Below are 12,454 nucleotides of genomic sequence, written 5' to 3' on the forward strand. Positions count from 1 at the left end.
CTTCGCGTTTTTCTGTTTCTGTGGTGGCTGCGTTTGAGGGAGGGCAGAAAAATCGAGTTGCTGAGGGCGCAGACGAGAAGGGCGGAAGGCGGGGCGCGAGCGTGCGTCGTGGAGGGTGCCGGAAAAAGTGAGTCCGCGCGCAGGCGCGGAAGTGAGTGCGCACGCGCGCCTCCGGAGTGGGGAGCACGAGGCGCTGGTGGTGAAACGTGAGGGAGCTCGAGGAGCTAGGGATTCCGGACGCATGTAGGGGACGGAGCGGAGGTGAGGGGAAGAGGAACGAGGAGCGGGGCGGGGGAGGCCGGCCCGGGGTGAGCGTCTCCCCCGCTCCCCGAGGCGGGCTGGGCTTCCCAATTTTGTGAGGATGCCGCGGTGCTGACTCTTGTGCTCCGCAGGTAGGAGACCATGTCCTTTAGAGGCGGAGGCCGCGGAGGAGGCCGCGGGGGCGGCGGCGGCGGCTATAGCCGCGGAGGCTTCAGCCGGGGGGGCGGCGGCGGCAACAGCTACCGAGGAGGAGGAGGGCGAGGCGGGGACCGTGGCGGCCGAGGAGGGAGAGGCGGGGACCGCGGCGGCTTCGGCCGGGGAGGCTTCGGCAGAGGAGGCGGCGGCCGCGGAGGCTTCCAGAAGGGAGGGTATAACGAGGGGCCCCCGGAAAATGTGGTCGGTAGGTAACGCCCACGGGCGTGCGCGGGTGTGCGCGTGCGCGCGCCTTTCCTCGCTCACGTGCTGGGCTGTCTTGGGGGTGGCCCGGGGGGGGGTAGGGCACCCCATTGTGTCCCCGGACTTAGGCGTCTCAGCGGGGGTCGGGGAGGAGGCGCAAGCCCAGATTCCAGCCCCGAGTAGCAGAAAGTGCAGGGCTGCTCGCCGCGCTGTGTTTGTGCTTGGGGGATCGCAGCCCAAGTGTGGGGAAGGGGGAGGAAGGGTAACTGCCAGGACCCCCTCAGGCGTTATTGTGTATGCTAGGGAGAGACCCCGTGCAGGGGCAGCCTGGGGGCCCGGGCTGGCATGGGGAGAGGCCTGGAGACGTGGGGAGGGCGGTGAGTGCCAGGAAGAAGGTGTCCGACCCTGCAGGGAACCCAGACTGGGCTTCGGGAAGATGAGGGCCCCGGGAGTGGTGGGGAGAAGGAGCCGTTCTCCGCCGCTCCCGGGCAGTGGAAGGAGAACAAAAACACTGTTGGGAGGATCAGTGACTGGAGTCTTAAAGGTGACCTGTGGTCAGGCTGAAGATGGTGCAGCCGGGAGCGCTGGGATAGAGGTGGGAAGGCAGGTGAAGGGACGGCCTTCCTCTGATTGAGCTTCCAGGACCGGGGAAACGAGGGGGCACAGAATGTGTTCAGTTTGGGGCCTTGAGTTTGAAGTGCCATCGGAATGTACCTTTTGATGCGTTGGCAATGCTTGACGTGATAATGTAGTTTTACTAAACATTGACATAAGAGGGCAATGATCATTAGAATGGAAGAAAGACATGACAGCAAAACAGGCAGGAAAGTCTCCAAAGCCTGGGGACTTTGGAGAGCACATTAAACTGGAGGAGTCCATGTGGCAGGAAATAAAATTTTAAAGATACGCCATACAAATAGGAGTATGAGGAGACTGAGTAAGAGTCAGAAAGCCAAATGAGGATTTTTAAGGGGTGGTTTGGTTGAACTAATGTTTCATATTATAACATTTCCTTTTCTCATTGCAGTGTTAGGAGAGTTCTTGCATCCCTGTGAAGATGACATTGTTTGCAAATGCATAACGCATGAAAATAAAGTGCCTTATTTCAATGCACCAGTTTATTTAGAAAACAAAGAACAGATTGGTAAAGTAGATGAGATATTTGGACAGCTTAGAGATTTTGTATCCTTTTTTCCTCCCCTAAAACTCAGTGATATATCATTTCTTCATCAAGTAAGAGTTATTATTTGTTAGAATTTACTAGTAAAAACTTATGATAAGTGGGCTACACTTTTTTTTTTAAGCAATAGGGGTTAAGTAACTTGCTCAAGGTTATAAGGGCCAGGTCTTTCTGGGTGTGGTGCTGAGTGTCTGAGCCCGGATTCGATCCCCAGGTCATCCCAACACTGGAGCCGGTGCTCTTCCTCTCTGAGCCACCTGGCCGCCCCTGTGGGCTACACATTTAAGGTGTTGAAATATGCTTGTCCTGGTAATGGAGATTTCTCACTTCAAAAAACAAGGTCTGATAATGTCGTATTATGGGTTTTGCAAATACCAGGTGGTGCCAGGAGCAGGATTTTGCTCTAGGGTGTAGTCTAGAAGAGTTGGAGACTTCTGTCAAGGGCTTAATGTGCTGTCTTTTTCCATATGCCTTAGTTTTTCTTTTGTTGGAATGGCACAGTAGTTCTGGAGGAGTATTACTTGCTTGGCTAGGGACTCTAATCTCTTATTGTTCCTTAATCCAACTTAACAGTATTTTTCAGTTAAACTGTCAGAAAACATGAAGGCCTCTTCTTTTAAAAAATTACAAAAGGTAAGTCTGATTGATGATACGGAAAATCTGACTAAGCGAGCATAGATTTTTCTTATAAATCACCTACATTGTGCCTTGAAAAGAGTTGTCTTTTCAAATTGCTGCTTTGGAAGACCCCTAATTTAGAAAGCATTAGTGAAATAATTTTTTTTAATCTAGTAGGTAAAGTTTTTAGAATCACATAGTATTTCAGATACATTTGTGTACTTTTTTCCTGATGTGTGTACATATAGTATAGAGTTTTTCAAAATTTGAGTGCAGTTTTATGTTTATATGGAATTAAGCGATTGTTCAGTTTTTATGTATAGTACGACATTTTTATGTTCTTTTTCATGATTTGCTTAGAAAATAAATTACATTTCAGTAATTTGAACAGCAAAGTACTATCCTTCTAAAATTACTATTAATGTAATTTTTTGAATTCTGGTAACTTTTTTAATTATATGCTAAAGCTATTTGTCTTAGAATAATACATTTGTTTCGGTAACACACAGTTAAAAGCCTATTGTTAATGTCTTAAAGTAAAATCTTTTCCTATTGGTAAGATTTCCAAGTTTCACTGGTTCTTGCAAGAAAACTGTTAACGTATAGGGTAAGGTTTATTGTGTTGGAGTTTTTAGCTTCTATTATCTAATCAAGGTCAGATTTCATAACTCATTATCCTTTAGCTCTTAACACAGTGTTTTGTATATGCTAAATATTTTTGATTTGGTTAAAGCTTTGAATGACTAGTGTGCTTGTATTTTGAGTTTCAGTCTATTTGTCTATCTGGCACTCTTAGTGAGTTGGGGAGAATTCTCTCCACTTAAAGGTAATTAATTGAAACTAAAATTTTCAAAGTTATATTTTTTTTCAGGCATTCTCATTCTGGTGACATCTTGAAAGTGTTTTTTTAGATCTCTTAGCAAATACAAGTAAGGGAATGCTAAAGTAATTATTAGGTAATGATGATTGATGTGTGTGTTCTCATAATATATTTTTTCCTTATATCCTCAGTTTTATATTGACCCGTATAAATTGCTGCCCCTGCAAAGATTCTTACCTCGGCCACCTGGTGAAAAAGCACCTCCAAGAGGTGGTGGCAGAGGAGGAGGAAGAGGAGGTGGTGGCAGAGGAGGAGGAAGAGGAGGCAGAGGTGGAGGAGGTAGAGGTGGTAAGTTACTTGTCATAACAGCACTTATAAGAGTGCTTATACTTGAAGGGGGATGGAAACCTTCAGAAATGGGGGGAAAGTTATATATTTAAAAAACAGACCAAATAGGTTTAAGACCTGTTATAATATTCAGCTTCTATACTTGAATACAAATTTAGCAAAATTCCAGAGCAGGGGTGGGGAACTTGCAGGCTTGAGGCCACATGTGGCTTGAGACCACAGGTTCCCTACCCCTGTAAATCTAGAATAATTAAAATGTCAAAGAAATTTCTACTTTCCTCATGTCTATTTTGTCAAATTGGGGGGAAAACCCTTTAAATAAATTACACTATTATCACTTAAATTGTGTATTTGAAACTGCCATTAATTACACAAATTAATTTTCAAATGGCTTGTGTCCATGAAAATTTGGTAACTTGTTCAGTAATCATGTAACATTTTTAGCCTTTTAAGGGAGAATGGTAAATGAGATTTTCCTTTTGTCTGCTGCTACTTTTCTCCTTTTTTGTTTTGATTTATGCTCTTCCTTCCCCTCCAAAAACTGTTATAAGGTCAGATAGACTATTAACTTATCTTGTTTCAATGTAGCTACTCTTGAATTATTAAAGATTTTTTTTAAATATGTGAAATAAAAATATATATATTTTAACTATTTTCTAGTTTTTAATGCTTTATACAAGTTGTAAAATACATAGTTCTAGTCTTCTCTGTATAAAATGTCTTTCTAGACTTTGAAAGTTAGCCATTGCTTTGAAAAAATGCCTGAGGTCTATAGAACTTTTTTCTTTTTCTTATTATTTTTGGAGGGGAGAAGGCAGGGCAATTGAGGTTTAAGTGACTTGCCCAAGGTCACATGGCTAGTAAGTATTAAGTAGCTGAGGTTGGATTTGAACTTAGGCCCTTTTGATGCCAGGACCAGGACCAATGCTCTATTTACTTCCCACCTAGCTGCCCCCTCCCCTTTTCTTTTTAAAGAACTTTGAGGTTTCTGCTCTATAAAATGCATGTTTGTTTTCACAATTATTCCTTTTAGCACCCAGTTTATGAGTGAATTGTTCAAAATGTAAGGCAGTTGTTTGAAACTCTTAACTTTTTACCACAGAAACAATGTTATAGGTGATAGATTTTTTTTTTTCTCAGACAAAGCCCTCAAGAGTGAGCTTAACCCTTAACCACCATGATTTTTGCATTGAAAAACTATTGAGGGGCGGCTAGGTGGTACAGTGAGTAAAGCACCGGCCCTGGAGTCAGGAGAACCTGAGTTCGGTTCAAGCCTCAGACACTTAACACACACACACACACACACACACACACACACACACACAAAAATTGCTGTGTGATTGGGCAAGTTACTTAACCCCAATTGCCATCCAAAAGGCAAAAAAAAAAGTATTAAATTTTACCTTTGCCAGAAATGTATCTTGACTCATCTCTACAAGTAGTATAGAAAACTACATTTCCCTCTGTCCGGTCAAGAGTGGGGTGTTTGGGTACAATAAAAGACTGAAATGAGGTTTATCTATAAGAGGACAAGTATGTTGAAAGCACACGTTTGTTCTGCAAGGATTAGATTCTGAATTCAGTGTGTAAGATGCAAATCTTACTTGACTAGTGAACCTAAAAATTTTGAGTAGTCCCTGAATTCTATAAAGTTTCAGTGTTTTTGGAAGATAGTGAATTTTCTTTAACAAATAAAATTCTTAATAATGCCTCTGCCCTTCAGCCCAGTGGTGGGTGTGGGAGAGTTGTTCACCTGAGAGCCTGGGGTGGGAGGCGAATGCTTTTGGACCCTAGCCATAGATTGCTCCTGCTATTCTCATTGTCAGGAGGCCAGCCTCTGAGACCTGCAGATCTGAGATAGAGAAGACCCGCTGCCTGGTGCTGCACTGGGCTTGTGTGTATGCAGCTATACCGAGGTTTCTCTCTTTTTCCCCCTCTCCCTTGTATTCGAGCGTGCGTGTGTGTGTGTGTGTGTGTGTGTGTGTGTGTGTGTGTGTGTGTGTGTGCGTGTGTGCGTGTGTGCGCGCGCGCGCGCACGCAACCTCGAACATGCATGCACACTATACGGAGGTATCCATAGCAAAGCAGCAAAGGGGGTATGGGGAGTGATGAAGAGCAGAACAGAATGGTGTGGTGAGGAGGTAGAGTGGTGATCTGGAGGCTGACTTTCCTCTCCTACTGTCAAACCAATGAGGTTTCAAAGTCAGGTTTCTTTCTCGTATTTTGCTTTTCAAATTTAAGAAATACAGGGGTGGGTTACCATTATATGAATTCTTAATACAGATTTTAGGTTCTGTTTTAATTAATAGGCCCCGTTTTAATTTAGATTGTCTTTTATCAAAGCCTTGCTGTATCTTCAGTTCATTGAAATTAAGATCAGCATGGTTCTGTGAGAACATGAGCTTCTAGGTCAGTAACTAGAAAAGACCTAGGTCACTGGTACGAGTAGGATTTAAATGACTTGCCTAAGCTCACACAATGGTAATAAGTGATAAAACTAGGATGTGAAGTCCTGTCTTCTAACTTTAGCAGATCTAGGTGTTTTGTTTTTTTTTTTTAAATAGTTCTTCCCTGTCACTCAAGAATCTAGGACTCTTGATGCAATTTAACAGTTTTAATGAAAGAGGTTTTTTTTTTTTTTTAAAAACTGGATACTGTTGAGATTTTTAGTTGTAATTTGTTTATAAGCAGGGACTGTTCTTGTGCCCTCCTCATTACTTGGTATAATGCCTTACACTTATTCAGGTTTTTAACAGATAGGACTGAATGAATGATCTGGAGGGCTGACAGAGAGCAGGTGATGGCTAGAGGAAAGGGTAATCAAGGTGGTCAAGCCAGGGGGGGAAAGAAATTAAAATGGTGTGGTTCCCAGATAAGGTCTGTTAACAAAACATTATGTATGATTAACAAGGGTTATAAATAACCAAAGTAGGGAGGGAGAAGAGAAAAAAAAATGGCTTTTTTTTTCCCCCCGTTAAGGTCTGGGAAATCTCCTTACAGAGCACATTGCCAAGAGGAGGTGGGGAGGCAAGGCCCTGATTGGATGTTCTTTCCTTAGCATAAAATACATTAATCCTCATCCCATCACCCTATCTCCTTTATTCATCTCTCCTCCCAGTTGACGGTTATCTTTTATCCCTGCACAGAGTTCCCATATCAGGGAACTGCCCACACCAATAAAATCACTAGTGTCCCGTCTTCACCCTCCCTCTCTGGGTTATATGTCCGAGCTCCAGAATAGGAATACTTTGCAACATTCACCCTTTTTGATGTGGACAGTCTATCGTTCATTTTTGCCCAAGACCTTGCTAAATACAGGGGCTTTTTTTCTTGCCCTGTTTTTGACACACTGTTAACATCTAAGCTGCTTTGAAGTTCCCCCTCCCCCTTTTGAAATTTTCTTCCTTCAGAGCATCTATACTTTTCCTCTATCCTTTCTTCCACTTTCTTAAATGTAGTTCTTCGTTAAAGTTTATCCCTTGGTATGTTTTGCACTCTTAATGGGAGAGTTATTCATTCTTACCTGTGCTGAAGACTTTGCAGTCTTCATTCCTCACCTCTCATGCTTTCTTCACTTTCAGGCAGTTCATCTTTTCTTCTACTTGAATGTCCTACTGTTACCTACCTCAGACTTGGAAATGAACTGAACTTTCCCCTTATGATCTCCACATTGGTATACTTTCTCAGTTTCTGTTAGGACCACCACTAGTCTCTGTTGAAAACTGAGCATCATCTTTGATTTTTTTCCCCCTTCTCTGTCTCTCAGATCCAGTAGTATCCATCATTTTATTACTGTCACTACACTAATTCAACCTGTCACTTCATTCTTAGATTGAATACTTCAGTAACTTCCGAATTAATATCCCTGTCTGTCTGCTCTGTTTCCCCGTTACCACTGAACTCTACCCTGCAAATAACTTCCTGATTAACTTTAAGCATAGTTTTCATCCTTCCTACATTGTCCTTCCCTCCAAATTACTAATTGCCATCCAGATAAATTAAATTTCCCAGGCTGGCCTTCAAGACCCTTTATATATTTGTCCTACCCTATTTTAACCAGCTCTGTTTTCCATTGATCTCTTATATATGAGTCTCTTTTCCAGCCAGACGTCTCCTTATGATTCTGGAAATATGTTCATGATGTGTTCAAGGTCTACAGTCCAGTTTAAGGATTAACCTTTGCAAGGAATTTAAAATTTTTTCTAGGTTACTTAAATCTTGTCACTAATATTTCCCCCCCAGCCTTTATAAATTAAAATACAAACTTTGGCATAATAATTTTATTATTTTATTTATAGCTGGTTTTTATGCATGTCTTACCTCAGACTAAATTCTTCACTAAAAAAGAAACTAAATCAATACGAGTTTTTACTTGTAGTTCAAGACTTGTTTTAAGCTTTAGCTTGATATCCATTGATGGGATTACTATAGCATTCTTTTGCCTACTAGTTGTATTTTCCTCATAATGTGATGAGTTTATAGTTATTATAGAAGAGGCTAATTTTGTGAGTTTTTGTGTGTGTGTTTTTCCCCAGGTGGTTTTCGAGGTGGAAGAGGTGGTGGAGGCTTCAGAGGAGGACGAGGAGGTGGTGGCTTCAGAGGTGAGAGTTTAAAGAAATTTAACACATCATCTGAATTACACATTACCATTTTTCTTGATTTTCATTGACAATGGATATTTCATATATATATAAAATTTTTTTTAAAGCAATTGGGGTTAAGTAACTTGCTCAAGGTTACACAGGCCAGTTATTTCTGGGTGTGGTGCTAAGTATCTGAGCCTGGATTCGATTCCAGGTCTCCCGACTTTGGGGCCGGCGCTCTTACTGCTCCACCTGGCAGCCCCTTTAAATATATTTTTAAAAAGGATTTACCACTTAAGATCTATAGTAGACAGATTTAATTATATAAATCCAGACAGTAGCTGGCGCTTGTAAATAAAGCAGTTAACATCCAGATATTATCTTTACAAGTGCCAGATGCCTTAGGAAATAATAGCTGACTTTGTATATCAGTAGACTAATTACATGTTAATAAGTACTATTGCACTTTGACCTTGATTTTATAATTATATTACTAAAAATTCTATTCCTGTGAATCTTGACTTTGTTTTTCTTATACCAGGTAGAGGACGTTAAGTGGACCTTTTGGCAAGTAGACTTCACCAGTTGGCTTTTTGAATCATTCTTCAGAATTAAGGAATTATTTTTGCTGTGGATCTGAAGATTGGTTTTTTTAAAAGCAAGTACAATTCTAAGGAACTGGTCACTTTATGACAGCGTGTCAACAGTGTCACTACACCATGCGAAGTGGATGCAAAGGATGAGACAGTTTTGCTCCAAAAGAGCATGGACTGAATCTTTTATATATTTTGTACAATGCTCAGCACTCTGTGGGTGCTTAATAAATGTTCAGTAATACTTCTGTTGTAACTTGGAGTTTTTAAATATGAAAATTTAACTTTTTTCTTAGTTTTAAAATTGATTGCTGTTGTTACTATGGATTGACTTCATTTTTGAAGGTCAAATGCCCACTGAATGAAGCTTTAGCAGCCTGAAAGTAAATATGTTTGCATAAAATCAATTCTCAACAGTTTGAACTGTGCTAGTGCTATGGTACTATAGTGCTTGTGAGCTATGTTAAATGGACTCCAAATAAATACCTATTGTATATAGGAACATCAACACTTTTAAATGATTGTATTCTCTTCTTTATATAAAATAGCGATTGTGATTCCTTAACTACTTTGGTCAGTAGGTATCTTGATAAACTGTATAGATGAAGAGATGTTTTCCAACTGATACTATTGTCAGAAAATTTGAGAAGTATAGAAATTTGGTTTACTTATTTCAGTTGAGTATTGACTGGAAATTAGACACCATGTCTAATGTGATGTAATACATTCAACCTAAGGCCTGAAATATTCAGAGTTTTTATTTGGGTACTCTGTTTATTTAATTCTATTTGAGAATTTAAAGATTTGGAATGTCCTAGAGTAGCCCAGACCACTGTTAGTATTTGAAGGTAAGCTTAAAGGTCTATAGAAAATTGAATAGACTCAGAGACTGATCCATCATTTATAATAATTATGTTACTATGTTAAGCAAATATAAAATACAGGAATAATTGCATGGAATACTGGTTTCAGGAAAGTGTTCTTTCTCATGGTGTAATTTTTACAAATTTTATATGCACTTATGCTCATTTAAATCAATGGTCCCCATTGGTTTCTCATGAGTGCTTCTAATGAAACTATTCCAATTGCTCACAGATAGACAGGAAAGCTAATCAGCTTCACATTGTCCCACTATGCTAATTTTTTTCTCATGATAGTTTTGAAAGACGTTATTAATATTTTCTTTTCATATCATGCCTTGGGCAGAGTATGTAATCCCTTATAACCTATTCTTGAGTGATACTTGTTGATTTGAATACTACTTAGGATTTCAGTCATAATTTTATACTGATTTACTCTGAAGAAAAAAATTTTTTGGTATTTCCTCAGCTAATCAAGCTGTCAGAATAAGTGTGATTTCACTTTTGGGGGCTTTGGCAAACTGGAGCTTGTGTTAGAGTAGGAAAGGTGCTATTGGATTTAATTATCACTTTGCTATTAGAGTAAAAATTTCAGCCAGGATTAAGGTCAAGTTTTTTCTCTTAGCTTGTGATAGAAATATCAGACTGTACCCTAGTGGGTGATGTCAGAGCCCCAAGGGCAAACAATAGTCTTATTTTTTCTATAGTATTTTTACAGTTTTGATTTCTGTTGCATGAATTCTTAATTCTGTGTTCTGATGTGTTTGCGTTCTAGTAGGTAAACCATTAGAATGGTATAATTAAAAGCACTCAGGGAGTTAATCCTCAAAATAAGTATACATTTCTGCAGCATTGTCTTAATTTTGAATGTTGTTATTCCAAGTCTTATTTGAATATTTTCCTTATTTGTTGGTATGAGAGGCTGTTTGGAAATTACTAAAATAAGTAATAACTTGTAGAGTTGTAGTTTTTGAGTTCAGGATGATATTTTTGAGGTTCACTTTTAAGTTGAAGAGTAGCTTTCTGTTATCTTACTTAAATTGTTCCCATAGCTTCCCTTCTGCCATCTATCTAGAGTAGACCTTCAGGGAATTTACCATATCATTGGTGTATTCCATTAAGTTGCTTTTGGATAAAACAAGTGGGTTTCATAACTATAAATACTGTATAAAGTGGGGTTGCTGATGTATTTTTTTTAATCATGAAGCTTTTATGTTTTTTTTATGTCTATAATAGACATTTTTAATGGCCCAACTAGGCTTTATTCACAGTAAAGATTTTCTATATTACTGGTGGCAGAAACTTGCAAAAACACTGTGTGTGTGAGTGCAGTATGTTCGTGCATGCAATGCGTGCCTGCGCCCCCTACGTTCAATCTATATACCTCTAGGGACAACAGTACATACATAATTGGAGAGTCTTTTTCTCTTTCTTAATGTGTGCAAGATTACATTCTTTTAAGTTTAAATTACTGGCAGATTTTGAGATTTTCTGACAAACAGCCTAAATTTTAAAATTTGATACTAAATGCAATCTGCTTTTAGAAGGGAATACTAGCTGCAATATTTTTTTCTGATAAAGTTTTGGTTGAAGAGAAATTTGTTAGCTTACATTTATAAAGCTCTTGATGGTTTACAAAATGCTTTCCCCACAACCTCAAAATAGTATATAGTTATTCCCATTTTGCAGGTGAGGAGATAGAGGTGAAGTGTCTTGTTCAGGGAAGCATAATTAGTAAGTTTTAAGACACCTGAGCTTGGATGAGTCTTTTGTTTTGACTGTGTTTCTTAGTTGGTAGTGTATGTGAGGAGCTTTGTAAACCTTGAAGTATTATGTAAATGTCTGGGATCATGGTCTCTAATCTGTAAAATGAGGAGGCTGCCCTAGGTGATCTTTAAGGTTCTCACAGTGCTAAAATTTGATTCTGTGATGTATAAAATTGAGATGGTGATACATAAATGGATGAATATGGCCCTCTAGTGGTTGTATGACATTCTTACAACATAAACTTTGGTTCCCATTATTACTGTTCTTAAAATGTTACTTATTTTTACTAAGAATATGTGCTATTGGTCAGAAATAAAGGATTTATTAGTCTGGTGTAGAGAAATTTTGAAAGAAAGACAATTCCTAAACCATATGTCACTCCTGTTTTATAGTGTGTATGGCTTCAAGTTATATGTAATTGCCCCATTTTTTAAGGCATAGAAATATTATCTATATATCCTGTACTCTATCAGATCAATAACGAAATTCAGGAATTCATTTCTTATGTAAGCTTTACTTATTATTAAAGAATAATTATTAAATGATGACCATGTGTGGATAGTGCTGAATGGAGTTAATGAAATGACAAGAGGTGTACAATGTTTCACTATTTCAATAGAGGAGGTGATTGAGAAATTGATTAAAGCAGATTTAGTGATTAACTCAGTTTTTGAAGTCACTACAAGGTGACTAAAGCTAGTTGCTATGCTGATTCTTCTGCAAATGTGGCTCCCTGTCTTTTAATCCTCTTGGGGCTTTAGGAACAGCACTTTTCAGGACAATATATGGAATGCAGTTGGCCTTGGGGCTGAGTTTGATTTTCTTTAGTACTAATGGAGACTTTGGGGCCACAATATTAGAATCAGGCAGTTTTTATGTTATAAAAAGTATACTTTGAGTAACCCTGGTAGAAACAGCTCAGAGTGGATCCATAAGGTTTGAGGAGCTCCTGAGGATTGGGGTGGTATTATGGAGTAGCCCTCATTCTCCTGGGGGAAAATCTCTGTTCTTCAAATATTTCTACACAT

The 12,454-nt window shown here is 39.5% G+C and overlaps 1 protein-coding gene across 2 annotated transcripts; it reads left to right on the top strand.

The window, feature by feature from the left end:
- The first annotated feature begins 3 nt into the window (after positions 1-3).
- On the top strand, positions 4-11,972 carry GAR1 (GAR1 ribonucleoprotein). 2 transcript variants are annotated; one of them, XM_069095130.1, is made up of 7 exons: positions 15-261; positions 393-661; positions 1,685-1,839; positions 2,411-2,470; positions 3,467-3,623; positions 8,159-8,224; positions 8,748-11,972. In XM_069095130.1, the coding sequence occupies exons 2-7, from the start codon at positions 403-405 to the stop codon at positions 8,759-8,761; spliced, it is 711 nt and encodes a 236-aa protein (XP_068951231.1). In that variant the 5' UTR covers positions 15-261; positions 393-402; the 3' UTR covers positions 8,762-11,972. The 2 variants fall into 2 exon arrangements, with proteins under 2 accessions (XP_068951223.1, XP_068951231.1); XM_069095122.1 differs by lacking the exons at positions 8,159-8,224; positions 8,748-11,972 and having other exon boundaries at positions 4-261; positions 3,467-3,730.
- The last annotated feature ends 482 nt before the right edge of the window (positions 11,973-12,454 follow it).

This window comes from Petaurus breviceps, unplaced genomic scaffold, assembly GCF_028583685.1.
Source record: "Petaurus breviceps papuanus isolate PSGF00001 unplaced genomic scaffold, PetGlider_PUasm1.0 126, whole genome shotgun sequence".
NCBI classification, from domain to species: Eukaryota; Metazoa; Chordata; class Mammalia; order Diprotodontia; family Petauridae; genus Petaurus; species Petaurus breviceps.

Excerpts from the sequence above, each read along its gene's own strand:
- GAR1 (XM_069095122.1), top strand. The coding sequence starts at position 403 with ATGTCCTTTAGAGGCGGAGGCCGCGGAGGAGGCCGCGGGGGCGGCGGC. Across the intron at positions 1,840-2,410 it reads TTGGACAGCTTAGAGATTTT|TATTTTTCAGTTAAACTGTC; the intron begins GTATCCTTTTTT and ends CCAACTTAACAG. Across the intron at positions 2,471-3,466 it reads CTTTTAAAAAATTACAAAAG|TTTTATATTGACCCGTATAA; the intron begins GTAAGTCTGATT and ends TTATATCCTCAG.